The sequence below is a fragment of the Camelina sativa genome, chromosome 20 (genome assembly GCF_030686135.1).
Source record: "Camelina sativa cultivar CO46 ecotype springtype chromosome 20, ASM3068613v1".
NCBI lineage: Eukaryota > Viridiplantae > Streptophyta > Magnoliopsida > Brassicales > Brassicaceae > Camelina > Camelina sativa.
In genome coordinates this window covers 16,411,399-16,438,480 of record NC_141899.1, presented here as the reverse complement: position 1 = coordinate 16,438,480, position 27,082 = coordinate 16,411,399, and the positions used below count along the sequence as shown (strand labels likewise).

General features: G+C 36.6%; 3 protein-coding genes, 1 long non-coding RNA gene and 1 pseudogene across 8 annotated transcripts; 3 read left to right on the top strand and 2 right to left on the bottom strand.

Annotated features, from left to right (window-relative positions):
- Window positions 1-3,645: 3,645 nt before the first annotated feature.
- On the bottom strand, window positions 3,646-5,479 carry LOC147918994 (putative serine/threonine-protein kinase At1g54610; annotated as a pseudogene). The gene is made up of 5 exons (XR_015592258.1): window positions 5,468-5,479; window positions 5,021-5,329; window positions 4,626-4,910; window positions 4,188-4,506; window positions 3,646-3,762 (listed from the first exon to the last, which is right to left on the bottom strand). The product of XR_015592258.1 is annotated as a putative serine/threonine-protein kinase At1g54610 (transcript).
- A 302-nt stretch (window positions 5,480-5,781) lies between these two features.
- LOC147918993 (phosphoinositide phosphatase SAC4-like) lies at window positions 5,782-13,680 on the top strand. Of its 2 annotated transcripts, none has more exons than XM_087504726.1 (16): window positions 5,782-6,667; window positions 6,779-6,980; window positions 7,087-7,252; window positions 7,438-7,660; window positions 8,022-8,098; window positions 8,360-8,547; window positions 8,636-8,733; window positions 8,942-9,075; window positions 9,180-9,308; window positions 9,622-9,973; window positions 10,767-10,888; window positions 10,991-11,101; window positions 11,590-11,775; window positions 12,046-12,222; window positions 12,552-12,666; window positions 13,171-13,680. In XM_087504726.1, the coding sequence occupies exons 1-16, from the start codon at window positions 6,566-6,568 to the stop codon at window positions 13,276-13,278; spliced, it is 2,490 nt and encodes an 829-aa protein (XP_087360852.1). In that variant the 5' UTR covers window positions 5,782-6,565; the 3' UTR covers window positions 13,279-13,680. The 2 variants fall into 2 exon arrangements, with proteins under 2 accessions (XP_087360852.1, XP_087360853.1); XM_087504727.1 differs by having other exon boundaries at window positions 5,784-6,667; window positions 8,360-8,543.
- On the bottom strand, window positions 13,132-15,462 carry LOC147918992 (uncharacterized). Its single transcript, XR_015592683.1, has 2 exons — window positions 14,870-15,462; window positions 13,132-13,875 (listed from the first exon to the last, which is right to left on the bottom strand). It is a non-coding gene; the product is annotated as an uncharacterized LOC147918992 (long non-coding RNA).
- A 1,909-nt stretch (window positions 15,463-17,371) lies between these two features.
- On the top strand, window positions 17,372-22,849 carry LOC147918991 (sucrose synthase 1-like). 3 transcript variants are annotated; one of them, XM_087506470.1, is made up of 14 exons: window positions 17,372-17,891; window positions 19,052-19,197; window positions 19,301-19,427; window positions 19,529-19,680; window positions 19,769-19,961; window positions 20,050-20,385; window positions 20,476-20,571; window positions 20,653-20,826; window positions 20,913-21,029; window positions 21,123-21,289; window positions 21,381-21,605; window positions 21,690-22,253; window positions 22,334-22,472; window positions 22,564-22,849. In XM_087506470.1, exons 2-14 carry the CDS (start codon window positions 19,094-19,096, stop codon window positions 22,594-22,596), a joined length of 2,427 nt encoding a protein of 808 aa, XP_087362596.1. In that variant the 5' UTR covers window positions 17,372-17,891; window positions 19,052-19,093; the 3' UTR covers window positions 22,597-22,849. The 3 variants fall into 3 exon arrangements, with proteins under 3 accessions (XP_087362596.1, XP_087362598.1, XP_087362597.1); XM_087506472.1 differs by lacking the exon at window positions 17,372-17,891 and adding an exon at window positions 18,385-18,968; XM_087506471.1 differs by lacking the exon at window positions 17,372-17,891 and adding an exon at window positions 18,491-18,850.
- A 3,471-nt stretch (window positions 22,850-26,320) lies between these two features.
- On the top strand, window positions 26,321-27,082 carry LOC147918990 (auxin-responsive protein SAUR76). Its single transcript, XM_087506081.1, has one exon. The coding sequence runs from the start codon at window positions 26,491-26,493 to the stop codon at window positions 26,878-26,880; it is 390 nt and encodes a 129-aa protein (XP_087362207.1). The 5' UTR covers window positions 26,321-26,490; the 3' UTR covers window positions 26,881-27,082.

Sequence of the window (27,082 nt, the reverse complement as noted above, 5' to 3'; positions counted from 1 at the left end):
TGAGGTTCCCCAAGCTCTTGCTGCCCTTTGTCTTGCAGACCCGAGTGGTAAAGAATGGGTTACTGATTCTGGTGCTACGGCTCATATCACGACTACTGTGGAGTCTCTTCAAACTACGATGGCATACAATGGTCCTGAGAATGTCATGGTGGCTGATGGGACTTTCCAACCTATCACACATGTTGGTTCTACGTCACTCACAACCTCATCAGGTAGTATTCCTCTTTATGATGTCCTCGTTTGTCCAACCATGGAGAAATCTCTGTTATCGGTATCTAACTTGTGTGATGACTATCCGTGTGGGGTTTTCTTTGATTCTAGTTATGTATATATTATTGATTTACCGACTCAGAGGGTTGTGACAAAAGGACCTCGTCGTGAAGGGCTTTATGTGTTGAAGAATGTGGAATTTGCAGCTTTCTACTCAAATCGTCAAGTTGCAGCTAGTGATATGGTGTGGCATCAACGTTTGGGACATGCAAATTTTCAGATTCTTCAACTCTTACAATCTAGCAAGGCAATTACCGTTAATAAGAGCAGCACTACTTCCGTTTGTGAACCTTGCCAAATGGGAAAGAGCACTAAGCTTCCTTTTTCTTCTTCTAGTTCGTTTGTTAAGGAACCACTTGATCGGTTACACTGTGATCTATGGGGTCCATCACCTGTTGTATCTGTTCAAGGTTTCAAATATTATGCAGTTATTTTGGATGAGTTCTCTCGTTACTCTTGGATGTTCCCTCTCAAGTCTAAATCTGATTTTTGTGATGTCTTTATTGGGTTTCAAAAGCAAGTTGAAAATCAGTTGGGTAGAAAGATAAAGATTTTTCAGAGTGATGGTGTTGGTGAGTTTATTAGTACTCGGTTCAAAACTCATTTACAAAATCATGGAATTCAACACTTGATTTCTTGTCCATCAACTCTCGAGCAGAATGGGATGGCTGAAAGGAAACATCGACATCTCACTGAACTTGGTCTGTCTATGCTGTTTCAGAGTAAAACTCCACTCAAGTTTTGGGTTGAAGCCTTTTATTCGGCTAACTTAATCAGCAACTTGCTTCCCTCTCCATCTCTCGGTCAGCAGAGTCCTCACGAACTCTTACTTAAGCAAAAACCTGATTATTCTTTTATGTGTGTGTTTGGCTCTGCGTGTTATTCGTGTCTGCGCTCAGTTACTCAACACAAGTTTGAACCACGCTCTCTCCAGTGTGTTTTTCTTGGTTACAATCCACAATACAAAGGCTATAGGTGTCTCTATCCTCCTACAGGCCGTGTTTATATCAGCCGCCATGTGATTTTTGATGAGAACTGCTTCCCCTTTACAGATCGATAGAAAGGACTCGTGACACAACACAAGACTGGCACTCTTGGTGCTTGGCAAGCTGCTGATTCGTCTAGTCTACCTCGTGTTTTGCCGAGTCTTCCATCATACATTATGAATGCTCATCAGGACTCACAATGGCTTGAATATGTTGTGGAATATCCTCAAGATGCTCCATGTTGCGTTACTCCATCTTCTAGTTCTGAGCCGGATGTTTTGCTGTCCCCAGGTGTGGCTCCCTCGTCGGTTCAGTCTACTGTAACTGATGATGCTCCTGCATCTCCAGATCATGTTTCTGCTCCTGACACTACTGATTCCGTTCAGTCTGCTCACCCTATGATAACAAGGTCCAAAGCCGGTATTCATCGTCCTAACCCACGGTATGCTCTTGTGGCCAGCAAAACTATTCCGCCTCTTCCTCAAACTGTTGCGGAAGCGTTACAACATCCTGGTTGGAGGTAGGCTATGTTAGATGAACTCAACTCTATATATGAGAACCACACTTGGGATCTTATTCCTCCGACTGCAGAGATGAATGTATTGGGTTGTCGCTGGGTTTTTACTATTAAGCTCAATGCTGATGGCACTGTCAACAAGCTGAAAGCTCGTGTTGTCGCCAAAAGCTTTAATCAAGAAGCTGGTGTGGACTTCACTGAGACCTATAGCCCTGTTGTGCGAACTTCCACCATTCGCATTGTTCTCTCTGTTGCCACATCAAAGAGTTGGAATATCACTCAGTTGGATGTGAAGAATGCTTTTCTTCATGGCGACTTACAAAAAAAAGTATATATGATCCAGCCTCCAGGGTTTGAAGATGTTAATAAACCGACTCATGTATGCTCGCTAGGAAAGGCTCTCTACGGCTTAAAACAGGCTCCCAGGGCCTGGTTTGACAAGTTCAGCAACTATCTCTTGGAATTTGGGTTTGTGTGCAGCAAAGCTGACCCCTCCTTGTTCACTTATCGCCGAAATGGAGACACGCTGGTTCTCTTACTGTATGTGGACGACATCCTGCTGACTAGTTCGAATCCTACACTATTTAAGTCTCTGATTGCTGAGCTTAGTTCAAGGTTTGCAATGAAAGATTTAGGGAACATTCACTATTTCTTGGGTATTCAAGCACAAGCTCACCCTCACGGCTTGTTTCTCCATCAATAAAAATATACAGAAGAGATTCTTCATCATGCGCATATGTCAACATGTAACTCTGTTCACACTCCTCTGCCTCAACGTCTTGATCATGTCTTCAAGGATACTAAGCCATTTTCTGAACCCTCTTACTTCAGAAGCCTTGCTGGGAAGCTTCAATACTTGACCATTACTCGACCTGATATACAGTTTGCGGTTAACTTCATTTGTCAACGAATGCATTCTCCCACTGTATCAGATTTTGGTCTCCTCAAACGGATTCTTCGCTATCTCCATGGCACTTCGAAAATGGGTTTGCATCTCTACAAGAACAGTCCTCTACATCTTGTCTCCTACAGTGATAGTGATTATGCGGGGTGTAAGGATACTCGACGGTCTACTTCAGGGTTCTGTGTCTTATTGGGCGCTAATATTGTGTCCTGGTCTGCAAAACGTCAACCTACTGTGTCTCGGTCATCCACAGAAGCTGAGTACCGTGCTCTCGCTTCCACTGCCTCTGAACTCACCTGGACTGCTTCAGTTCTACGTGATCTTGGTATATCTCAATCATATGCTGCTCTTCTTCATTGTGATAACCTCTCTGCGGTACACCTGTCTGCCAATCCTGTACTTCACAACCGTTCCAAGCACTCTGATGTTGACTATCACTATGTCCATGAACAAGTAGCACTCGGTCTTCTTGAGGTTCAACACATTCCAGCCGAACTGCAACTTGCTGATATCTTCACTAAGTCCCTTCCACGACCATCCTTCCAACGCTTACGACACAAACTGAATGTGTGCCTTCCTCCCACACTCAGTTTGTGGGGGGGCTGTTAATGTTAAGCCTCAAGCCCAACAACAGCCTCCGGTCCAACAACAAGAAAGAGCCCAAGCCTCCCACCAAAGTCAACGATTCAAAACCCCTCAAGAGTACGATAGGACACTGCAACCTACTCTGTAATACAAGAAGACAAATGTGCAGGTTACACAAAAGGAACAACTGATTCAAACTGCGGATTCTCTGAATATAGTACTATCAAACCGTTTTAGTCCTATAGAAGCAAGTGGCTAAATGATAGAGATGTATCATACAATTCTATATTGTATCAAAGACCTAGAATGTTCTTTGAGTAGTATAAGTACCAACCTCTTGTATAAACAAAACTAAGTTTGATTCAATACAGAGTATTTTACCTACCTTCAAACTTCGTCTCTGTTTATTCACATATCGCTCCATGTGTGAATTTTCCTTTTTTCCAATAATCCTCTGATGGTGAACCACAGAGCTTGTAAATCTTATGGAGCTGCTCTACCTATTTCATGATGATCATAAGCATAAGTAATTATTCAGCATGCCGAACTCTCCTATAACATTTGTAGTTTTTAAAGACCAGTAAAGAGAAAAAGGTAAAAAGATACTTCATCAAGCAAGTTCAAAGTGCAGTGCAGGGTAATAAAAGTTGGCGATGCACACTGTGGGTTTACTTTTTGCTCATCTTCATAATCATTGTGAGAAAGTGCCATTTTTCAATAAAACTACCCAAGGAACCACTCTAGTTGCATGGAGAGATCTGAATTAATTTGGAATCTAATATGTTCATGTAAATTCATTGTCTATCTGTGTATGTCTGTGCATAAAAGCAGATTTCAAATATTTCTAAGAATGAGATACTAGGAAAAACACAACTTGCATATTAAGTATTGACTGAAATATTAAGATGATGAATTGACCAGATACCTCTGTCCGACCGGGCATAATAGGTCTTCCCGCCAATAGCTCAGCTAAAATACAGCCGGCACTCCAAAGATCAATACCTACACCATAATCAGTAGCCCCAAGAAGAAGCTCTGGGGCTCGATACCATAAAGTGACCACTCGACTTGTCATTGGCCGTTTGTGATTTGGATCAAAAAATTGTTGCCAGTCCAAAATCAGCAATTTTAAGGACCCCACCATCATCAATAAGAAGATTTTATCCTTTGATGTCACGATGAAGCACACCAAGACTATGGCAATGCTCCATACCAGATATCAATTGACGTATTAAACATTTCACCTGCAAGATGGAGGAGTAATCTGATCTTAGCAAGAGACCAAAATGACCTTATATTTGTAGAGGAAATTTTGAAAAGGTACTAAAAATAGCCCTATAAATATAGATACTGCAGGCCTAACCTCTGGTTCTGAGAACTTAACAACAGGACTTGAAGCAAGACCAGCCAAATCATGATCCATGTATTGAAAGACAAGGTATAAGCTACAAGACATCCTTGACGTAACCAAACCTTCTAGCTTCACAACATTAGGATGATCAAGTCTCCGCAACACAAGAATCTCTCTTGCCATAAACTTGACACTCTCTGGCTCCAAATTGTCAAACCGAACCTTTTTCAACGCTACGATTTTACCAGTCAAGATATCCTTTGCTTTGTACACATTACTGTATGTTCCTTGTCCAATCTACAACATAAAAGAAGAAGAAAAAAAGAATCCACTTGAAGAAATTTTATTAAAAAAAAAACACCAAAAAATATAAGTGGAATCGTCTAATGTGTAAATCAATCTAACACCTTATCGATTTTCTCAAAAGTGTCAGCTTTTCTTGGAACCCAACCATTCAAAGCTTCACCACAAACATCAGAAAGCCAAGAAGGCCAACCAGCAGCAACATGTTCACCACGCCAATGCTTTGAAGGATTACTCAACCGTGGATTAGGCTTTGACCTTCTCCGATCTCCTTTCGATTTCCTTTCTTTATCACCATTTTCCTCCTTAGGAAGAATCTCCTCATTCTTCTTCTCTACTTCAGCAGCAACAGCTCGATTACTCTTAGTCACTTGCACACTACTCCCTCCTTCTACTCCACTATCTTTAGAGCTCTTAGCTTGTTATTATTATAATAGGATCATTATATGATTGTTCGGGTATAAATAATCCAACAAGAATATAAGTAATGGGTGCTTTATTTTGTCATATCCAAAATTAAACTCTACTAAAACGAACTAAATCAAATTTACACTAATAACCATATTATTCCAATACCACGATACTTCTTTTATTTTATTTTCTCATGTTTGTTTGTTGACATCACCATCTCCGTCTGATATTCAAACATTGATTTGTTCACCTCCCGATATTTCAAAGAAGAACAAAAAAAAAGTAGTTTGGTTAGAATGACTCATTCATGATTATAATTGTTTTTAAAGTTTTAAAAATAAAATAAAAGGATTTGTGTGAATTGAAAAAAAATTAAAGTAAGTAACTATTCCATTCGAGTCCAGACAGCTGTGAGTTTATATAGGCATCGTCACGGGCTCCCTTTTTTTAAAAACCAAAACAAATAAAAAGATCTCACTTTCCTTTTTTTATTATTAAAAATTAAAAAAATAGAGAAAATTGTGGTGATTTGCGTCGTCTTCTCTCTCTCTCTCTCTCTCTTCCCCGATCCAATCTTCTTCTCCTTTCTCTCGACACAAACAAAGAAAACAGCTGAGAAAAACTCTTATTTTCTCTCTCTCCCTACATCATAAACCCCTTTCTTCTTCTTCTTCTTCTTCTTCTTCTCCTTCTTCTTCCTCGTAATAAAACTTCTGTTTCATCTGAGCTTCCTTCTTTCGTTTGATTTGAGCTTTGGGAGTTTGTTTGTGATCTCCGTGATCGGGGTTTCTTTTATTACTTGCTTTACCTATTTTTTTCACAATTCGCATTTTGTTCTTCTCTGATTCCAGAGAAGCAGCACAATAATCACTAGAGAATCTCTCTCTCTCTCTCTCTCTCTCTCTCTCTCTCTCTCTCTCTCTGTATGCGTCGGTTCTGAGGGTTGATTCGATTGTTTTGCGCAAGCAAGTCCACGGTGCGAATCTCGAGAACAATACAATAGACGACTCGTCTTGTTGTTGCTTTGAAATCAACGACCGTCGGCTCTTTGAAGACGCGGTCAATCAAGGTTTTAGAGTATCTTTTTGATTTTGGTTTGCGTGTGAATTCCGCATTTTCAAGAATTTTGGAAATTAGTGAATGCCCTGCCGAGATATTTCTCTGAGCCCAGCCGCTTGGGCGTAGATCTAATTTATTTTCAAATTACATAAAGAAAAAAAAACTGAGAAATCAGGTGTATGACCTCATCGCCGTCAATGGAGAACGGAGGCTCAGCCTCCTCTGTATCATCTGCTCTTCTTGGTTGTATGCAAGAATTCAAACTCTTCGAGACTCAATCGGTAAATAATAACACGATAGATCCACTTTGAAGTATTCGATCTGCTTTCGTGCCTAAAGATATTTGTAACGAGGTTCATGGACTGTCACTAACATGATTTTTGTTTTTTCAGAATTTCTACATGATTGGTTGGAATGGTAGTGGAGTGTATAGAATACTAAAGATAGACCGGCTAGATGCGTCTGAGCTTAATCTCAGAGAGGATTCCACTGCTTATTCTAAAAAAGAATGCTATGAGTTGCTTAAACGGATACACGAAGGGAACAAGGCCACGGGTGGGCTGAAACTTGTCACTCTTTGTTATGGAATTATTGGTATGTGTTTTTTTTTTTTTGGTCTCAAGTTATGTTTACTGAAGGGTAGATCCGTAGATGGTTTTACTTTCCAGCTTTGTTCTCACGCCGTTTATGTGCTCTTCAGGGTTCATTAAGTTTTTGGGACCATATTACATGCTGCTTATAACTGAAAGAAGAGAGATAGGTGAAATTTGTGGTCACGTTATTTATGAAGTGTCAAAGAGTGAGATAATTGCATTGCAAAATTCTAGCGTGCTTACCAACTATGCAAATTCGAGAGACGAGAACAGGTATGTTGATATATCTTTTGCTACATTCTGTGTTTTTTTTTTTACGTATATTTAAAATCCCAGTGCTAAAGAGAGTTCTGTTTGGTGAAAAGAGAGAGTGCACGTTCCCTTCCACCCATTTTATGAACTGAAGTCATTTAACCCTTGCGTTTTTCTATTGGTGTTTCCCACTTGTTTATAAACAGGTACAAGAGACTCCTGTGTATGGTGGACCTTACAAAAGACTTCTTTTTCAGTTATTCGTATAATGTAATGCGAAGTTTCCAGAAAAATATATGCGACCATGAGAGTGGAGGTTCTCTCTATAAGAAAATGTTTGTGTGGAACGAATTCTTGACTCGGGGGACCCGACATCATCTTCGGAATACCCTGTGGACAGTAGCATTGGTGTATGGTTTTTTTAAGCAGGTGAGAAATTGTATGTTTTTCTTCACCATTTACTATCAGAGAAAAGAAAGTTTCCCCGAATTCAAATACAAATATTTTTCTTCTTTCCTCACAGCTATAGTCATTTTATTTGTGTATCATTTTCTTTGGGTTAATTATTTTGCATCCCTAAATCATGTCTGTCTTGCCCAAAGGTCTGGAAAGAAGCTTTCTGTCTCACATGCAAAATTTAATAGTTATGATGTATCAATTTTGATATTATTGGTCGTGCTATTTCAGATACAGCTATGATACTCTTGCATTTTTGTTCTCAAATACCTTGATAGTCTCACAGTACTGTTTAGATTTATGGATGCTGAACCTTGTTTTACTGTGCATGCAGACAACACTTTCTGAAGCTGGACGGAATTTCAAACTCACTCTAATTGCTAGACGTTCCCGCCATAATGCTGGAACCAGGTATCAGATTTCATCACTCCATAGTTTCCATTTCTGTGGTAACATGTCTATTATAACTCGTTCTGTATTCTAACCTTTAGCAGTAACATGAAATAATTGCAAATAAAGCCCACATTGCTAATCACATAGGAATGCATGCGCTAGAGTTGTGCAATATATGTCTATCTCCAGGGTTCTTCCAACATTGAGATTTTAATTAGGCATCTTTATTTCAGTTAGTTATTATGCTTAGTTTCTCCTAAACCCCGCTTTTGCTTTTAGGTACTTGAAACGAGGAATAAACGAAAGTGGCAATGTTGCTAATGATGTGGAAACAGAGCAGATAGTGTCGGAGGACGTTCCTGTAGACCGTCCCATGCAAATAAGTTCTGTTGTGCAGAATCGTGGCTCAATCCCTCTATTCTGGTCACAGGAGACCTCAAGGATGAAAGTTAAGCCTGATATAGTATGTAAGTGTTATTTATACTAATACTGCCTGGTCACCTCTCTCCCTCCCTCTCTTTTCTTTGTGTTTGAACACCTCAATGTCAATTCCAGTGTCAAAAAAGGACCTGAACTATGAGGCAACTAGACTTCACTTTGAAAACCTTGTGGAGCGATATGGAATCCCCATCATTATTCTGAACTTGATCAAGGTGAGTTGCCTAATCTAGCTTTTTTCATCTATCACGCCTAAATCATCACTTCGTTGGGTACTTTTTGTATTGGCAAGTGATGCATCTTCTTACACCTTAATCTAGTTATACTTTTAATGAAACAAACTATTGTGTGTTCATTATATTTTTGATGCTCTCACATCTCAAGCTTTCACTGATGTCTCCTGTTACTTTTGACAATCCATAGACCAAAGAGAGGAAACCCAGGGAGTCGATTCTCCGGGCAGAGTTTGCTAATGCAATTGACTTTATAAACAAAGATCTGCCAGAAGAAAATCGGCTTAAATTCCTCCACTGGGACCTGCACAAACATTTTCACAGGTATCTTTTCAATTTGCGATCCAGCTGCTTCAGATAATGAATATATATCAATGCATATTTCTATATAAACCAGTTTTCTCTATTCTTTCTTTTTTTTCTTTCAGCAAAACAGAAAATGTATTGGCACTTCTTGGAAAAGTAGCTGCCTGTGCTTTGATGTTGACAGGTTTCTTTTATCATCAACTTACACCAGCAATGAAGCTTGAGGGTTATATGAGCTTGTCTTCTTCTGAGTAAGCCTTTTTGCTTGAGTTCCTGTAACGTACTTGTTCATCATATATATTGTTCTCCGATTTATATGTAGCTGTGGGCTTTCAACTGAATCTTGTCAAAGTAGTTAATGGATTTATTCTCCTGGTTATCTTCCTGCAAATGTGGATAACTTGTTGATTGTCACCAATTATCCATTATTTGTTTTACTCTTTGTAAATGGGTAATAGCCATTTCTTGGTGGAAAATGATGTCATTGAAATATTTCTATTAGAAAAGTTAATTTCCTGCAGCGATAGAGTAATTACTTACAGTACTAATGTCTTAAAATTGCAGCGCCGATATGTCTCCACATAATAGTTCTGATGATGATAGTGGGGAATATGATTCCTTAGAGAAGAATTTTTGCCCAAGAAAGAATGCTGCAAATGGCGATTATGATATCAAGCCTAGCAGGCTCCAGAGGGGAGTGCTAAGGACCAACTGCATAGATTGCCTTGATCGTACAAATGTTGCCCAATATGCATATGGTTGGGCTGCTCTAGGGCAACAGCTTCATGCTTTAGGAATTAGAGATGCTCCAACTATAGAACTTGATGATCCTTTGTCTAGTACTTTAATGGGATTATACGAGATGATGGGAGACACACTAGCTTATCAATATGGCGGATCTGCAGCCCACAATAAGGTAATTCTATTTTTTACTTTACTCGTATAAGTCCTGACATAGCATCAGAATGGTTTTGTTCATGTTCATATGGAACTGTCCATATTAAGTCTTCTGCTAGAGACAGTTAGTTGAAACTAACTACTGGGCTATTAATTATGTTCAAAATAGATTCCATATAGTCTCTGGTTGGAACGATTCATGACTGGCTCCATGAGAAAGTACATCCCTTTTCTCGTCGAAGGAATTTATTATTCACAGTTAAAAAACAGCTGATGTCTTTTAAAAATAAATGTTAACTCATGAAAAATCTAGTTTCCTCTGTGCATCCTTGTTTCTCGGTATAACATCAGGAATCCTTCATGCATGCTGATCCACCATCGCTTATTTGAACCTATCTGTAGCTTTTCAGCTGATATTATTATTATTATTATGATATGATTCTTGAGTTAGAGCAGCATGTACATAAGGTAAATATTAAAATGTTTTTTTTCCTCATGAAACGTTTGGAATTATGGATGATATTGGTCTATAGAAAAGCTGGTCTGATTTCTGAGCTTAGTCTTTGATGTACAAGAATTACAAGGGACCCTTGCTATGTCGTCTATGTTATATCTCAACCGCAGTTGAGCCCTCATTATCTTACTTTCGCCAAAGGATTTCGGACTTCAGTTAAAATTCCTTTTGTAATCTGTCCCATTGTTCTGAACTGAATTATGATGTTTCGATCTTCTGCAGCCGACTCAAGCTAAAATTATGTTCACTATTGTTGAGATACACTTTGTTGATTCTTAGAATTTCTGGTGTGCAATAGGTTTTTAGTGAGAGGCGAGGCCAGTGGAAAGCAGCAACCCAGTCACAAGAGTTCTTGAGGACTCTGCAACGTTATTATAATAACGCATATATGGATGCGGATAAACAAGATGCCATTAATATGTAAGCTTGTCTCTTTCACTCTATTGTATATATCCACGTTTCACGTTAATCTCCCAGAGACTTACAGAAATCCTTTGGGCCTTTGTGGATTCCTGTATGCAGATTTCTTGGTACTTTCCGGCCTGAACAAGGGAGGCAAGCGGTTTGGGAGTTGCGTTCAGGTTCCCACTCTAATGGACAAAGTGGAGAGATAAGCATGGGGGAAGATGAAAGGTAGGGTTCTGTGACTGCAAACTTGAATTTTAGATATTCACCTATTTATAAAATTGCTGCTGCCATGTAGGTAGAGAGGTTTAGTGGTTCCATTTTCTCCTTGAGACAATTTTTGATGATTGTATGTGTTATACGAATTTGAAACACATAGGCTCTACAGATTTTAACATTGTCCGTTCACTGGAATTATATATCTCCATTCTTCACCATAACTTCCAATTTAGATCCCGCAAAACTATTGTGACCCTTATCATATGATTTAGACATAAGGAGGTATGAGCATTTGTTATTGACGAAAAACTAGGATTGGTTTGTTAATTGCATCGAACTGTACCTTAATCTGTACGCTCTATATGTTTAAGAATTTGCTCTGTCTTTTTTGGTATGTCAAATTTTCATCTTTATTAGCCTTCGTCTTAAAGTGCACAAATATAATAGACTTTGTTTCGCCACATCTATGATCATAGCTCTTAATACTATGCTTCCAGGTTTCTTGTGAAGAGGTGCTTATCAGATGGGAATATTCTCCATGAAAGTCACACTCCGATGTCCGCAATGAGTAGAAAGAGTGAAAGCATATCACATAAAGGCTTTGTGTCGTCACACCAAGTGACTCATATAATTTCAGAGTCATCACCAGATATGCCAGCTGCCGGTGATGTAACATTATCGAGGTTTGTTCAAATCTTTCCTACAATTTTCTTCACTATAGCTAGATAAAATATGTGCTGCTGGTACATTTAGCTTGAGTCTCCATGCTATGTATGCATTATAATTTTGCTGGGTGCAGCTCTATTGTGCTTCTGAGTTCTACCCATGATAGCTCATATATTCATGAAGTGGTTGTCTTTATGCTTCATGTAGCTAAGATAGTGTGTGTGCTAGTACATAGTAACACTTGTCTCTCTTGTTGGTCTTGATATTTAGCTATAACATCTCTGTAGGTGTACTCCGTCAATGCCTAGCACATATTTTTTTGGAGATGCCCAAAAGGTTCAACGTAATGGTAGTAGCTCCAATTACTTGTCCGAGCAAGAAGATATGTCTAGTGTTTCAAATTTCGTTGATATTGAGTGGCTTTCTTCGTCGGAAAATCTATGTGAGAACGATCAATTGTCCAGGTAAAATTACTGTGCACTAAAGACATCAGTTTACGATTTTAAGCAGACAATAGGGGAACCAGATCTCATTCCACAGAAGTATAAAATTTCTACGTCTATACCATTTCCTCGTCCATCTATCTAAAAACACAGCTGATAGATGTCGAAAAATGTTAAAACTAAAATTTTTAAATATCCATTTGCATTTGGTTTTCACCATTGATGACTAATATAACAATGATAGCGTATTCCTCATGAATAATCAACAATTTTTTCTAGTCATGGTTTAGTCAGTTTTACTACGTATAACGGTATAAGGTCATGCAATTCACATTGCGTTCTCTTGGCAGGCCGTCATTGCTTACAATATATTCAACCGCCGAGACGTCTTCATCAGAAAATATCACTACTGAAGCAAAACAACCGACGCCAGCTATGAGTGAGAGTGGATCAAGCAGCAGGAAGGTCAGTCTTCCATATTCTAGTTTGCATATCTCTCTAGCAAGTTTTGTACAGTGAGAACTGGTGTTACTTTCTGCCATCTACCTCGTATAGATTTCTATATGATATCTTCTCTGAACCTGGATGAACCATTGGCTAAACCTTGAACCACGGAAGTGAGTCGTAACGAGCTCAGATTGGAAGTAGATGCTATAATAGGATTTAACGAGCAGAGGATATCTAGTAGCTGAACCTGTCACAAATAAACGGATTTTCTTACTCTCTTCTTTACAAAGCATGTAGTCTATGACTTAAAACGTTAAATTAACAAATGAAATGGTTAGAGTCTGGCCAATATTAGCTAATAAAATAGTTTTATGGGTGAAGTAATTTCAGCGCTGTGATTTTATTTGGTATGGTATCATACGACATATTTCACTGCACTCAGATGGTTTGATATTTTGGGGGCATATATTGTGATTTGGTTACTTCACTTGAAACTTAAACCGGATTTATTTCCTTTGGCAGGGAAAAGAACCTATGGGAACCGAACAATCTGTACACACAAAGATTCGCGATGATTTCCCAGATAGCTTCAAACAATGGGTAGCGTACGGGGAAGCAATCTGCCATTGAAGCTCTCTCAACCGTCCATTTCCAACAAGAACATACTTTGCCTTCACCATACTTGAGGTCTTCTGAACATTTGGGTATTACGGTTCGAACATGGAGAAGCGACTGGTAGAGAGATTCGCAGTGCCATGTATTCGAGACTTCACGGTGACGACCTGTCAAAAGAGATTAGAACTATTAAGAGGAGCAAATACTAAAATAGCTGAGAAGTTTGAGTTTGCAGTCTTGCAGAAAGAAAGAGGAAAAATTCATGTTTATGGAGAGAAACTTGTGAGATAGTCTGAGACTTACTTATGTTAGGCTCTTTAATTTTGGTTTGTGGTCGGATGTAAATATCTGTTTGTTTTTAAATCCATCTTGTATAAGCTCTTGTCTGTTCTGAGAATAAATCGATTCTTTATCACCCTCTAGTCGATTCGAGTCGCAACTGCACTTACGCGTTTGCGTTTTGCGGTCTGGAAAGAGATGTTGCTAGCCTGGCCATTTCATTGGTTTTAGAACTACAGTCTACAGTAGTATTCAAATAGGTGTTGACCAGCCAACAAGTTACTAATCGTAACGAGATCTTTCAAGGGTTCACTCACACCATCCCAGCATTGCCTAAATAATCAAAATAAATCAGACCAGATGATTTGTCTTTTGAATAACACATATAGAACTGTGTGGTGTGAATGATGTTACAGAACATCATTATTTGTCTTCTCTGTTCCTTAAGAGACAAATTCCTAATTCTATCCCTATTATTCTTTCAGATTATACTAAAAAAATTCCTTAATATAGAGAAACACTAGAAGGACACTTGAAAGCTGAAAGGAAAGTAAGTATCATTATTTTCTCTAAGTCTTTATTCCAGAAAAATATTTCCAACCTATCTATCAGGTAGGAACATAAATAAAAAGTTGAAAACCAGGTGTAGTATGCAGATGATTCTCATAACTTTTGTAAAATGCTAGTAAAACATATCAAATCATAAACACACGTAAAGTGAGGGGAAAAAACTTCTGACACATGGATTTGTCTCTGATGAATTGGAGTATCAAATTTCCTAGATGTTATCATATGCAATGTCATATTTGCGGTCTTTCGATGAACAGAAAGATGCAAACCTAATAGCAACGTGATAGATTACCATTAGATGTCGTGGTTTGTTAAAGAAAATGATGGATGATTGAATATAGCGAAACACTTTAATATTATTTTGTTGTTGCCTGATTCTGTATCAGAAGATGGAACTTCAATTCCAGAAATTAGGCAAACCTAATGGAAATCATGTAATGTTTGACTACTACCTAAAAATCAAAATGAAACATCACAATTTTTATTAAAAAAAAAGAAGAAGATGCTTAGAAATAGAAAAAAACTGTAAAGTATCTAATTTAACTTCAAATCCACAAAAATTATCAAAACTCAATTTGAATTTATAAGATTTAAAAAGATAATTTAAAATGTTTTCTTAATTTATGTGAAATTGCCAAACAAATTAAAAGAGATATTATTTCATAGAGACATGTCTTTTGTTGTCCTAAAAGAAATGGCCAAATAAAAGTTTTGATATAAATATACTTATTAACTTGCATAATTCTTCATTTCTTACCATTTACCTAGTTTGCTCCAAAAAACAACTCATCACCAAAAATTCCTTGTTCAAAGAGGTTTTAGACACCTTGCAGTTTTCGTAACACTGAAACAAAACTTTTTTAGTTAAGAATTATGTTGTTCAACAAACTAATATTAGTCGAATCGTAAATAGTATTTTGATTTTGAAAGATTACCACTGTAAAATCTATTAACTAACTTACATTATGCATTTACACAGACAGGCCCACACAACAAAAGCTTCTTTCTCGTTACATTCATCAAAACATAATGAGTATTGCTTTAATATGGATGAGGGTTGGGTGGAAACTCTATTGCTAATTGGTATATTTAGGCAAAATAGCCTCGGATGTCATTATGATTCAATAGAAAGCATAATGCAATATGTTAAGAAAGAACTGAAGAAGTATAGATTTGAAACAAAATTAGAAAGTGGAACAAACGTTGTTAAATGTTAAACGGGTTAGATGAAAGGTGTTATAATGGTAGCAAATTAGAGAGAAATAATAATCTATCTACCCTATTCCACTTCCTCTAAACTCACAACCATTTTTTTCTTTTGTTGTAATTGTCAGCAACCATTACTAAATCACAATAACAAAACAATAAACGAGAATTAAAATACCGCTTTCACCTACACCTCAAAAGTCAAAAACCACCCCACAGAAAAATAACAGTGGACTGTGTTTAGTGGACCAAAAATATTACTTTTAACGTACGAAACTGAATTAATCAAAATTGTAATTGGACACTAGCTCCTAAATCCTTATCCTAATACAAAATGATTACACAACTTTGTTATTTCATTATCCAAAGTCGGTGGAAAGCCGCGTCACAATCAACCAATATTGCTACAAGAACTCGTCCTGGCCTCCTGTTTTGTTGTTGTTGGTGTAGCTCCTAGATTCACTAATACCGTCGTTCCACGTGAAACCTTTCTTGTACTCCGACACGTGGTCGTCGATAAATGGGGATATGTATTGATGGCCATTTACAATTTTTTATTTGATTTCTTCCATCATTCACAACGTATAATTTCTATGTAGTCAAAGGGTATAATATTAATAACTTAGCAAATGAACAACAACTTGGAATAAAAAAAACTTAGCAAATGGATGACAAAATATATAAGTCGCTTCTGGAACATCCGATTAAATTTGGATGACAAACTATTAACGGAATATTTTTCCACAAAAAGGCGACTGAATTTTTTATTGCATAACTCACGAAACTACATTATCTAAACCATCAATTAAAACCGGAACACAATATTGGTGCTAGTGAAAAAAACATTGTTAAAGAGATATGAATTGTAAAAAGTAAGCAAAGTGATGATTGATCGCCAAAAAGACTACATTTGAATAGATCGTATTACAAAACAATCATAAAATATTATAATTAAAGAAAAAAAACTAATTCAATAGGTAAGTGACTATTAATTGTTGTTAGTTAAGTTATACATAAATCATTTTCATTGAACATATGATACCAATAAAATTTGATAACGTATAAAAATACTAGGAAAAATCGTGTAATCACGTGAATATATAAGTTATATATCATTCATCAGAGTCAGACATATGGGTTACTAACATTAATCAACCGTAATTTTTTTTTTACTTTTTTCTTTTATTTTTGGCTTACCGTAATTTTTTTAGTCGCACCTAAAAATGTTAGAGACGGACCAACTCTTCGTGGATCTATCAGTCCAACTTGATTCTTTAAGACGTAGAAAAATACTTAGGCAAAATGTACGATGATGCTAGCTTTCGGTAATGCTACCTTTTAGTCGAGGTGTATTTGTATTGCAGAGTGATCAATGTCACGTCCATCTTCGTGATATTGTACTATGTTCACTGTAAACACATCAATTTTATTACTATGCATGAGTTTAGACTTTAGATGATGAGCTTATATGATTTAGCTCAACCATCCATTTTTCTAAAATACGTTTTCATCATTTTATCAAAGATTGCTGATAGAGTTATATTAATTTCTAAATTAAGAGAAAGAACAAAAAATAGGGTAAATTTACTGAATTAAAGAAGGTAAAAAAGTTAATATAACTGAAATTAATTATTTTCCTTGGTAAAATATCTATAGGTAGAAAAGTTTTCGAAAAGAAAACATGTGATAAGTTTACAGCTTATTTGTCAAATATTTAGAAGTTACTTATAAAAAAAATACTAGTAAAAAAGACAACACATATCATTTACAAATCACAATAAATGTAAAAAATTATTTTTTTAAAGTTGAGAAACTTAATGTAATTTAAGTCGATTTAAAATAGAAATAAATAACTTCTAAAGACTTTTTGATAGCATAAATATATGAATACTAGCTAATAATAGAAAAAAACTCTTGGCATTTATTCAAAATTAAAGATAAGCTAATACTTTTAGTAATTCACTTTATCATCTTTACCCCAAAAATTTTCAACAAAAAAATTATTACAATGTTTCCATTTATTAAGCCAAACAAATTTCCCACAGAGTCAAACGTACTAATATATTAAGTTTAAAAATTGAAATGTTTGGATTGTTTGGCACACTGAAAAAAAAAATATCTTATTGTGGTTTTATAAATGGTAATAATTTTTTTCTTGTTTGTCAAGTATTATAAAGATAGATAAGATCTCATTTATGTAAATTTCGATCCAAAGATCAGTAATATAATCCGATATCTATTCTATTTAAGGAGAAAAGTATTAGTGATTATACATTTTTAAGGAAAATTACACCATTCCAGAACTTTCTTCTTTTCCTAAAATGTCCTTTTACCTTGGACTTTAAAAAATCCATTTATCTTCTAGACTTGTAGTAGTTTTTGTCCTGGGTTTGGAGCCCAAGAAATGAAACGTAAAAGGAAACAGAGGAAGTAATGATTCATTTTATTATTTTATCAACTTACCAAATTTTGCATTTAAGCTTTCAGAATCCTCTCCCTATAAATTTGAAGCATATCGAACGTAAACCTTCATAGCTTACTCAAACCACTTCTCTCTCTAGCTACTACTCCAGGTTCTTTACTACTTCTGTTCTCTTTAATTTGTTTTTTGTTTTTGTTTTAGAAGTTTGTCTATTGCATTTACTTTAATCATGTTTTAGCTCTAATGCTAGCTAGATTTGTTTTGTTCTTGGTTTATTTTTTCTGAAAAAGAGAAGATGAATCAAACAACACATCTTGTAGAAAATTCTTTCCTGAAAAATCTCTGGTTAGGAAAAAAACACCAAAACTCTTTTATATTTTAAAGAATCAGTCGTGCTTTATATTCTATTTTCTCGCTTTTTTATTTTTAATTTTATTTTTTAGAGGAATTTTCTCATAAGAGAATTTTCCAGCTGTGTTGCAAAATAAAAAGAGAATATCATTATTTAAAAAACATAATTAACATTTTCGGAAAATTCTTTTGCATTATGAATCATTTTCTTGCAAAAGAAAAAACTCCAAATATGGAATCCACTATAGAGACATCTGACTGTTCAAGAAACTAAATTGTTTTTTAGTTTTCCCCAATAATTATAATAATTTTCTTTTAATGTATTTGTATGACGTGTACCCAGGATTCTTATATTTGTCTTTATATTATACTACATGTCTCCATCCACTTTGTTCTTATGAGTCACGCTTAGATTTAAATTTTTTGACAAAGATGTTTTGTAAAAGATTCGTAATCACACACACACCATTGCTTTTAACAATGGATGGTGGAGGAGGATAGAAATGTTTAACGAAAACTTATGAAATTTTTTTTGATGGATAAGATTTGTTCTTAAAACATCATTTTCAATTTTCTATAACGTCAAATTCGATGTCGGCTCAAAACATTTGTTTAATGATCATCAATCTATCGAACTTAGGAACCAGAAACCATGAAACGAATTCTGGTTTCGCCATGTGTACGTGTAGAGAGGAGGGTCAAGTAGTTGAATATAATAGTAACCTTCTAGGCTTTGTTTTCGTAATAACATTGGACTCTGTAAGGCTAAAACAGTCATGCTTTGATATCAGTTTCTTGACTTTTAGTTATAATATCTTGACCATCGTTGTATATGATAATATCTAATTCATATTTCTCTTTTGTTTATATATATGAGGTGAATGTGGAAAACAGAAAACACTTCATTTTATTTTCATCAAATCATTACAATCTCTGATTTTTATTTCTCTCTCTCCGCAGTTTTACAAAAAAAACACTTTTCACTGTTTCTGCGTCTGATCAATGGCAAACGCTGAACGTATGATAACGCGCGTCCACAGCCAACGTGAGCGTTTGAACGAAACGCTTGTTTCTGAGAAGAATGAAGTCCTTGCCTTGCTTTCCAGGTTTGTTTCATTCGTTACTCACCTTTTCAATAGGCTTTTCTCAATACTTTTGTTTATGGAACAAAAAGTTTGATCAACTTCACATGTTTTTATTTTATTTTAGGGTTGAAGCTAAAGGTAAAGGAATATTGCAACAAAACCAAATCATTGCTGAATTCGAGGCTTTGCCTGAACAAACCCAGAAGAAACTTGAAGGTGGTGCTTTCTTTGACCTTCTCAAATCCACTCAGGTACATTTCCTCAAATCTTCAAATGGGTAGTGAAAAAGTTTTGATTTTTATTTTTGGAAAACAAAAAATTTGATCTTTTTGGTTGGGTGTGAAAAAAACAGGAAGCAATAGTGTTGCCACCATGGGTTGCTCTTGCTGTGAGGCCAAGTCCTGGTGTTTGGGAATACTTAAAAGTCGATCTCCATGCTCTTTTCGTTGAGGAGCTTCAACCTGCTGAGTTTCTTCATTTCAAGGAAGAACTCGTTGATGGAGTGTATGTTATAACCAATTCCTTAACTTAAAAAGTTCTGTTTTTTTTCTCTACCTCTGTTTCTCTCAACAATGTCATTTTGAATTTGCAGTAAGAATGGTGATTTCACTCTTGAGCTTGATTTCGAGCCATTCAATGCGTCTGTCCCTCGTCCAACGCTCCACAAGTACATTGGAGATGGTGTTGAGTTCCTTAACCGTCATCTCTCAGCTAAGCTCTTTCATGACAAGGAGAGCTTGCTTCCATTGCTTAAGTTCCTTCGTCTACATAGCCACCAGGGCAAGGTATTGAACTAAATCCATTTGAAATCTCTCTCTCTCTCCCATTAAACCAAGAATCTTTGTTTGAATGACTTTGTGCTTTGTTTTGTAGAATTTAATGTTGAGCGAGAAGATTCAAAACCTCAACACTCTGCAACACGTCTTGAGGAAAGCAGAGGAGTACCTGGCAGAGCTTAAGCCTGAAACACCCTATGAAGAGTTTGAGGCCAAGTTTGAGGAGATTGGTCTCGAGAGAGGATGGGGTAACAATGCTGAGCGTGTCCTTGAGATGATCCGTCTTCTTTTGGACCTTCTTGAGGCGCCTGACCCTTGCACTCTTGAGACTTTTCTTGGAAGAGTCCCAATGGTGTTTAACGTCGTGATCCTCTCTCCCCATGGTTACTTTGCTCAAGACAATGTTCTTGGTTACCCTGACACTGGTGGTCAGGTTAGAACCAGTCTCTTCCTCTAGTAGTCTAGTAGAGATATACACTTCTTGTTCTGTCAAAGATTAGCTAAATTTTTTGTGATATTGCAGGTTGTTTACATTCTGGATCAAGTACGTGCCCTTGAGGTAGAGATGCTCCAACGTATTAAGCAACAAGGACTCGACATTACTCCACGAATTCTCATTGTAAGCTTTGAGTGATTTTGCTCCAACCTTGGATTCTTGCGGATGTGTAAAATCTAACCGTGTGTTCTGGTTATTTTGCAGCTCACTCGACTGCTTCCTGATGCGGTTGGAACCACATGTGGTGAACGTCTAGAGAGAGTTTATGATTCTGAGTACTGTGACATTCTTCGTGTCCCCTTCAGAACAGAGAAGGGTATTGTTCGCAAATGGATCTCAAGATTTGAAGTCTGGCCATATCTAGAGACTTACGCCGAGGTGAAGTACACTCATCCTCTTCCTCTAATACTGTGTTCTGTTTGCCTTTTTTATAGATTAAACCTGAACTTCTCTTGCTATTTCAGGATGCTGCGGTTGAGTTATCGAAAGAGTTGAATGGCAAGCCTGACCTTATCATTGGTAACTACAGTGATGGAAACCTTGTTGCTTCTTTGTTGGCACACAAACTTGGTGTTACTCAGGTTTGGTTTCTTGAATTTAACATTTCATAACCATCTAATGAAATAAAGTCAGGTGGTCAAGATAATAATGTTTTGTGAATGATTCTCTTGTAGTGTACCATTGCTCACGCTCTGGAGAAAACTAAGTATCCAGATTCTGATATCTACTGGAAGTCGCTTGACGAGAAGTACCATTTCTCATGCCAGTTCACTGCGGATATTTTCGCAATGAATCACACTGATTTCATCATCACCAGTACATTCCAAGAAATTGCTGGAAGGTAAAGATATTGTTTGAAGTAAACATATGTATGAATAGTTTCAGAGAAGTGGTTTAGTTTATAAGAGTTGTCTTCTTTACTCATTTTGCAGCAAAGAGACTGTTGGACAGTATGAGAGTCACACAGCCTTTACTCTCCCTGGATTGTACCGAGTTGTTCACGGGATTGATGTGTTTGATCCCAAGTTCAACATTGTCTCCCCTGGTGCTGATATGAGCATCTACTTCCCTTACACCGAGGAGAAGCGTAGATTGACTAAATTCCACTCTGAGATCGAAGAGCTCCTCTATAGCGATGTTGAGAACGAAGAGCACCTGTAAGCTTTTTATTACTCTTTATGTTTTATCTTTAACGTTTTTGATTGTTTTTCTCAAATCTTTTTGCTTTTCTTGTGAAACAGATGTGTGCTTAAGGACAAGAAGAAGCCGATCCTCTTCACCATGGCTAGGCTTGACCGTGTCAAGAACTTGTCAGGTCTTGTTGAGTGGTACGGGAAGAACACCCGCCTGCGTGAGCTAGCTAACTTGGTGGTTGTGGGAGGAGACAGGAGGAAAGAATCAAAGGACAACGAAGAGAAGGCTGAGATGAAGAAAATGTATGATCTCATTGAGGAATACAAGCTCAACGGTCAGTTCCGATGGATCTCCTCCCAGATGAACCGGGTCAGGAACGGTGAGCTGTACAGGTACATCTGTGACACCAAGGGTGCGTTTGTGCAACCTGCATTGTATGAAGCCTTTGGGTTGACTGTTGTGGAGGCAATGACCTGTGGGCTACCGACGTTCGCCACTTGCAAAGGTGGTCCTGCTGAGATCATTGTGCACGGCAAATCAGGTTTCCACATTGACCCGTACCACGGTGATCAGGCTGCTGATACTCTTGCTGATTTCTTCACCAAGTGTAAGGAAGATCCATCTCACTGGGATGAGATCTCACAAGGAGGACTGCAGAGGATCGAGGAGAAGTAAGAAAACTCATCACTCTCTTTCTAATTCATTTAGATTCTCAAGTTTAGCCTTTACTCATCTTTGGTTGGTTTTGCAGATACACCTGGCAGATATACTCACAGAGGCTCCTGACATTGACTGGTGTGTATGGATTCTGGAAGCATGTTTCGAACCTTGACCGTCTTGAGGCCCGCCGTTACCTTGAAATGTTCTATGCATTGAAGTACCGCCCATTGGTATGCATTCTTGAACACTTCTAGTTTTCAAAGAATGGTACATTTGTTTGTCTCTAACGCGATATCTCTACTGTTTCGTTGTGTCTTATAGGCTCAGGCTGTTCCTCTTGCTCAGGAGGATTGAAGAAAAGAGAAAAAAGACTCGGATCGGAACCAGTAAAGAGTTTGAAGAGAGTGGTTCCGGTGTTTGAAGAATAAAACAAGATCTCCTTTTGATTCTTATTATCATTCGGATTTGGGTACTCTTTTGTGTTCCTCTGCTTCTTTGTTATTTTCATTCCTTTGGCATTGTTTTCCTCTGCCCTCTAAGGCATTGCTTTGAATTCTGGTTGTTGGGAGATTTCCCTGCTAATTGCAGTAAAATTTCGATTTTACTATCTTGAAGTTGTCTTTTGCATTTAGTTCCTCAATAATTTACATATTCCAGCAACCAAAACCAACCACCATTAAACAGTAAAAAGTGTGGCCATTATGAGATGACAGATCATCTAGAAACAAATCAATATTGTTAGAGTTGGGCTTCTTAGTTTTAGGCTTGGACTAGGTTGACTATGTTTCAACCTAAGTGGATCTTCGATGGGCTTTTCAATTAGACCTACATACTTGGTTGTTGTAACAGGATAGATTGGCGAGAGAAAGAGGAGTAAACGGGCAGCATCATCATCTGCTTCTCTCTCCTTGCTCTTCAGTTCTTTATCCTTTGTTTTAGCTTTATCCTAGAGAACACATAACTTTTAAGCAGACTATATATGACAGCTTTCCATATGGAAAAATGCCATTGATGTGGAGCTAAAGACTCTTGAACAAAACAGAACTTGGTATACTGAGTCTCTTAATTCTTATCAGCTCAGAAGAATGTGTGCGTTGTAAATGGGTTTTTAAGTTCAAACATAAGCTTGATTTTTCAGTGGAGTTTATGAGTAGTGTTGTACTCAGTTGGTTAGCTTAGCTTGGACGTTGTTAGAGTTGGTTAAGTGAGTTGTGAAATTGATTATGTATCTACGAATCAGAAGACCTTTTTATACATCACTATACTCTTTCAGGTTCTAAACACATAATATGATAACTCACGCCTACTGCCACCCGTAGAGGTACATACAACTTGCATTCATCTACGAATGTTACTGTTGTTGACCCAAATTGCTGCACAATAATTCACAATGTAATAAGATTGAAGAGTGTCATTAATACCATGCAAGTGGAGACGCATAAAGTCAATCTACACCAACTCGTTGCACATGTCTTTCTTGTTTGGTATGGTTGACGATGGTCGAATTTCTCACATGTATAGTGCAACAATCTTTGTAACAAGAAGGATTTTCATGTCGATGTTATATAATAATATGTGTGGAAACAACTTGATCAAATTATAATCTAAGATTCTAAGTAGGTAGATATATGGAGGATATTATTTCTTGTGATGATCACAAATTCGAAGCATCTCTCATTTATATAACCCTTGTGTCAGAGTTATATCTTATGATTAGTCCGATTCTCCGCCGTGTGATTAAAACATATAAGGGTTCAATCGATTCTCATTAGCTAATACTAATAATTTGGAAGACAAAGGGATAATAATATAGGGAGAATTCTTGGGTTTCCGACAATATATATTTTGATGATATAATACTTTGAATAAAAAGACATCAAAAGATCCAAATGGGTCCTCGCTTACCAACATACACTAAGAGGGAATAAAAACGGTTTATTAAGTATTTATTATACTTTCGGTATTGTTTTAAAATGTTTCCTCAAAACAAATGTTTGGTCTTATTGTCCACGGGCTATGCACCACTTAGAAGTGGGGAACACACATGTGTGTGCATTCCCCTTTGGTTAAGACACTTCTGATATTAAGAACTAAAGCTTATTATCAACTTCATGATAATTTCCATGGTTTAGGTTTTTCACAAGTTTAGATTATATATATGTTTTGCAATGGCGAACCTAAACTATGAATGCTAATGTGATATTTTATCGACGCGGTTAGCCATTATTTTGAAATACATTTTGTAAGGGATTTACAAACGTTTTGAAAGTAAAATTACTAGAATATCAAACATCATTTTGTAACTACTGTATATATACTCATAAAATACAATTTATGTAAGTCATATTCTTTGGCCATGAATTTCATAGTGAAGTTTCATACTTATCTTCGAAACTTGTAAGGAAAAACTGGATATCCGTAGTATAAAACATTAAGTACTCAACTCAATATTGGCTTTGACCTACATGACAAATTCTCAATCACCACCGTATACCATAAATTAGTTTATTTTTCATCAGACATGATTATACATTGTAAACGCAAATGCAAAATCCAAAATAATATCTTTTGTCTTTTTTCAAAGAGGTAATAATTGATTCTTACTTTGAAGTTTGAAGGAGAAAAACAACAACCAGAGTCTTTCAACGAACGTTTTGGCCTTTTGGGAAAGAAAATAAGCTCCGTCGTATTCGTCTAAACGGTTCGTCTACAGCTTGACGCTTTGGCAGGTGAAGAGTCCGCCCATATTGGACTTGAAATTTTCATTAACAAATTTAATTTATAATAAAGTTAGAATTGGTAGTTACTCTCATCTTAATTTCTTCTATATTATCTTTACTTGGACTCTTCCGCCAATCTTTTATTTCTCACTTCTAATTAATATTATGGCATAGTTTATTAAGAGGATTGATAAACTTTTTCATAAATTATAAGTAGACAAATTACTAGGAGGAGGTCCAATATATTAAATATTAATACATTGGTTACATGATTAGAAAGACATTTGATGCTCATTGTGTCGGCTGATTATGATAACATTTTCACGTAAAAAAAAGAGAGACAAATCTTCCGGAACTCACATGCTGTAACAGTAGTGGCCAATACAACGTAAATAATAAATACATTGCACAAAAGAATAATGTCGGACTCTAATCTAACCACAACAACATGACAAAAAAATTTGGCAATTTGATACATAGGTGTTTTGTAACATGTTATGTGTAAGGAAAAAAAGAAGATGATAATTTTTTTAATCAAAAGAAATAATAGTCTAGATACTAGCCAAATTACCTAACAAAATAGAAGTAGCCGCTTTTAAAGTTCATGAACCTCCTTTAGTTGTTGGATTAATTTATTATAATTATTGAGTGATTACATAAAGTTCAAGTTTTCATTTATATTGTTATGATCTTCATTCAAAGATAAAACATTGTGTATAAACAAGAAAAAAATATGGGAACTCCATAAATTGTTAGAAGAAAAAAATGTGATTATTAAATAAACAATTAAAGTTCGTTGAAAAAAGGTACAATTAAAATTTTAAAATGAATACAATGAAAATTCGTTGAAGATATGTATATACATTGCATCAAAATATATAGTCTAGGGGTGTATAATAAAGTCGTCATGATACTTTACCATCCGAATTTATTTCCATTAAAAAGTGATGATGAAAATCCAACACTAATCCAAACTTCATCCACCAAGATAATAGTTTTACACACTCGAAGTCTCTCATAGGGTCTTACCACAACGTAGTTAAAACGTTAGTTAAATAAATTTTAAATCATCATGGAGCAATGATGATGTATATGGTTGACTGGGATAACAAAAACTTTTGGAGTGATGTGGATTTGCATGGTTTTTTTTTATATAAAAGCAAAAGTATTTTTTAGGGTGTGTGACACTCGCTTTTATTTTTCTAATTCATAATCATAATCTTTTCGAATAATTGCTTCCGACTCTTGGCAACTTATAGGCTACTTATAGAGATTTGCCCAAATATAAAATAAAGGAAACTTATAGATTATTGGCTATTCAAAATCGGTTGATAAGGTACCTGAGGGTTCTCAAATTTTTTAAAACAAATTTCTATTGGGCGAAAAAGAAACTATAACTACGAAACTACCCCTATAAACTTTATATAAAGAACCCCATTCTCATTCCTTTCTTCGACATCGACATCTCTCTCTCTATCTCTTACCGAAAAACTCACTCCGGCGTTAAAGTCTCCAAACCGAATCGAAAATGGCGAAAGGAGGAAACAAACTGATGAAGCTGAAGTCAGTTTTGAAGAAGCTCAACTCATTCAACACCAAGCCAAACCAGCCATCTTCGGCTCCAGCAAATCACGGCCGATCCTCCGCCGTGAGTGCATTTCCCTCTGAATATCTTCAAACTGTCTACGTCGGCCGAACACGTCGACAGTACCATGTGAGCTCTGACGTCGTGAGCCACCCGCTCTTTCAGCAGCTAGCGGCGGTGGATGGTGGCTGTGGCGGCAGCGAGGATGGTTCCATCTCCGTGTCGTGCGAAGTTGTCTTGTTTGAGCATTTACTTTGGATGCTGGAGAACGCCGACGCCGACGAGTCACGCCCCGAGTCCGTCCACGAACTCGTCGAGTTCTACGCTTGTTAACTTCTTTACAATTAATTTAGGTCCGTCCGAAATATATGATGCTGTTTGTATATTCTATACTTCGTATACTTTACAGTCTTTCGTTAAACAAAATTTTATATATATATTTTTTTCTGTTAAACGATACGACAACCGATAAATAAATGTATATTGTGTGTAAACATTGACTTGCAATGTAATATAAGAATGATCAATTTTAATA

Bases quoted from the DNA above. Each gene is read 5' to 3' on its own strand.
- LOC147918990 (XM_087506081.1), top strand. From the start codon at position 26,491: ATGGCGAAAGGAGGAAACAAACTGATGAAGCTGAAGTCAGTTTTGAAG.
- LOC147918991 (XM_087506470.1), top strand. From the start codon at position 19,094: ATGGCAAACGCTGAACGTATGATAACGCGCGTCCACAGCCAACGTGAG. The intron at 19,198-19,300 runs GTTTGTTTCATT...ATTTTATTTTAG, and splicing joins GTCCTTGCCTTGCTTTCCAG to GGTTGAAGCTAAAGGTAAAG. The intron at 22,254-22,333 runs GTAAGAAAACTC...TTGGTTTTGCAG, and splicing joins CTGCAGAGGATCGAGGAGAA to ATACACCTGGCAGATATACT.
- LOC147918993 (XM_087504726.1), top strand. From the start codon at position 6,566: ATGACCTCATCGCCGTCAATGGAGAACGGAGGCTCAGCCTCCTCTGTA. The intron at 9,076-9,179 runs GTATCTTTTCAA...TTTTTCTTTCAG, and splicing joins CTGCACAAACATTTTCACAG to CAAAACAGAAAATGTATTGG. The intron at 12,223-12,551 runs GTAAAATTACTG...TTCTCTTGGCAG, and splicing joins GAGAACGATCAATTGTCCAG to GCCGTCATTGCTTACAATAT.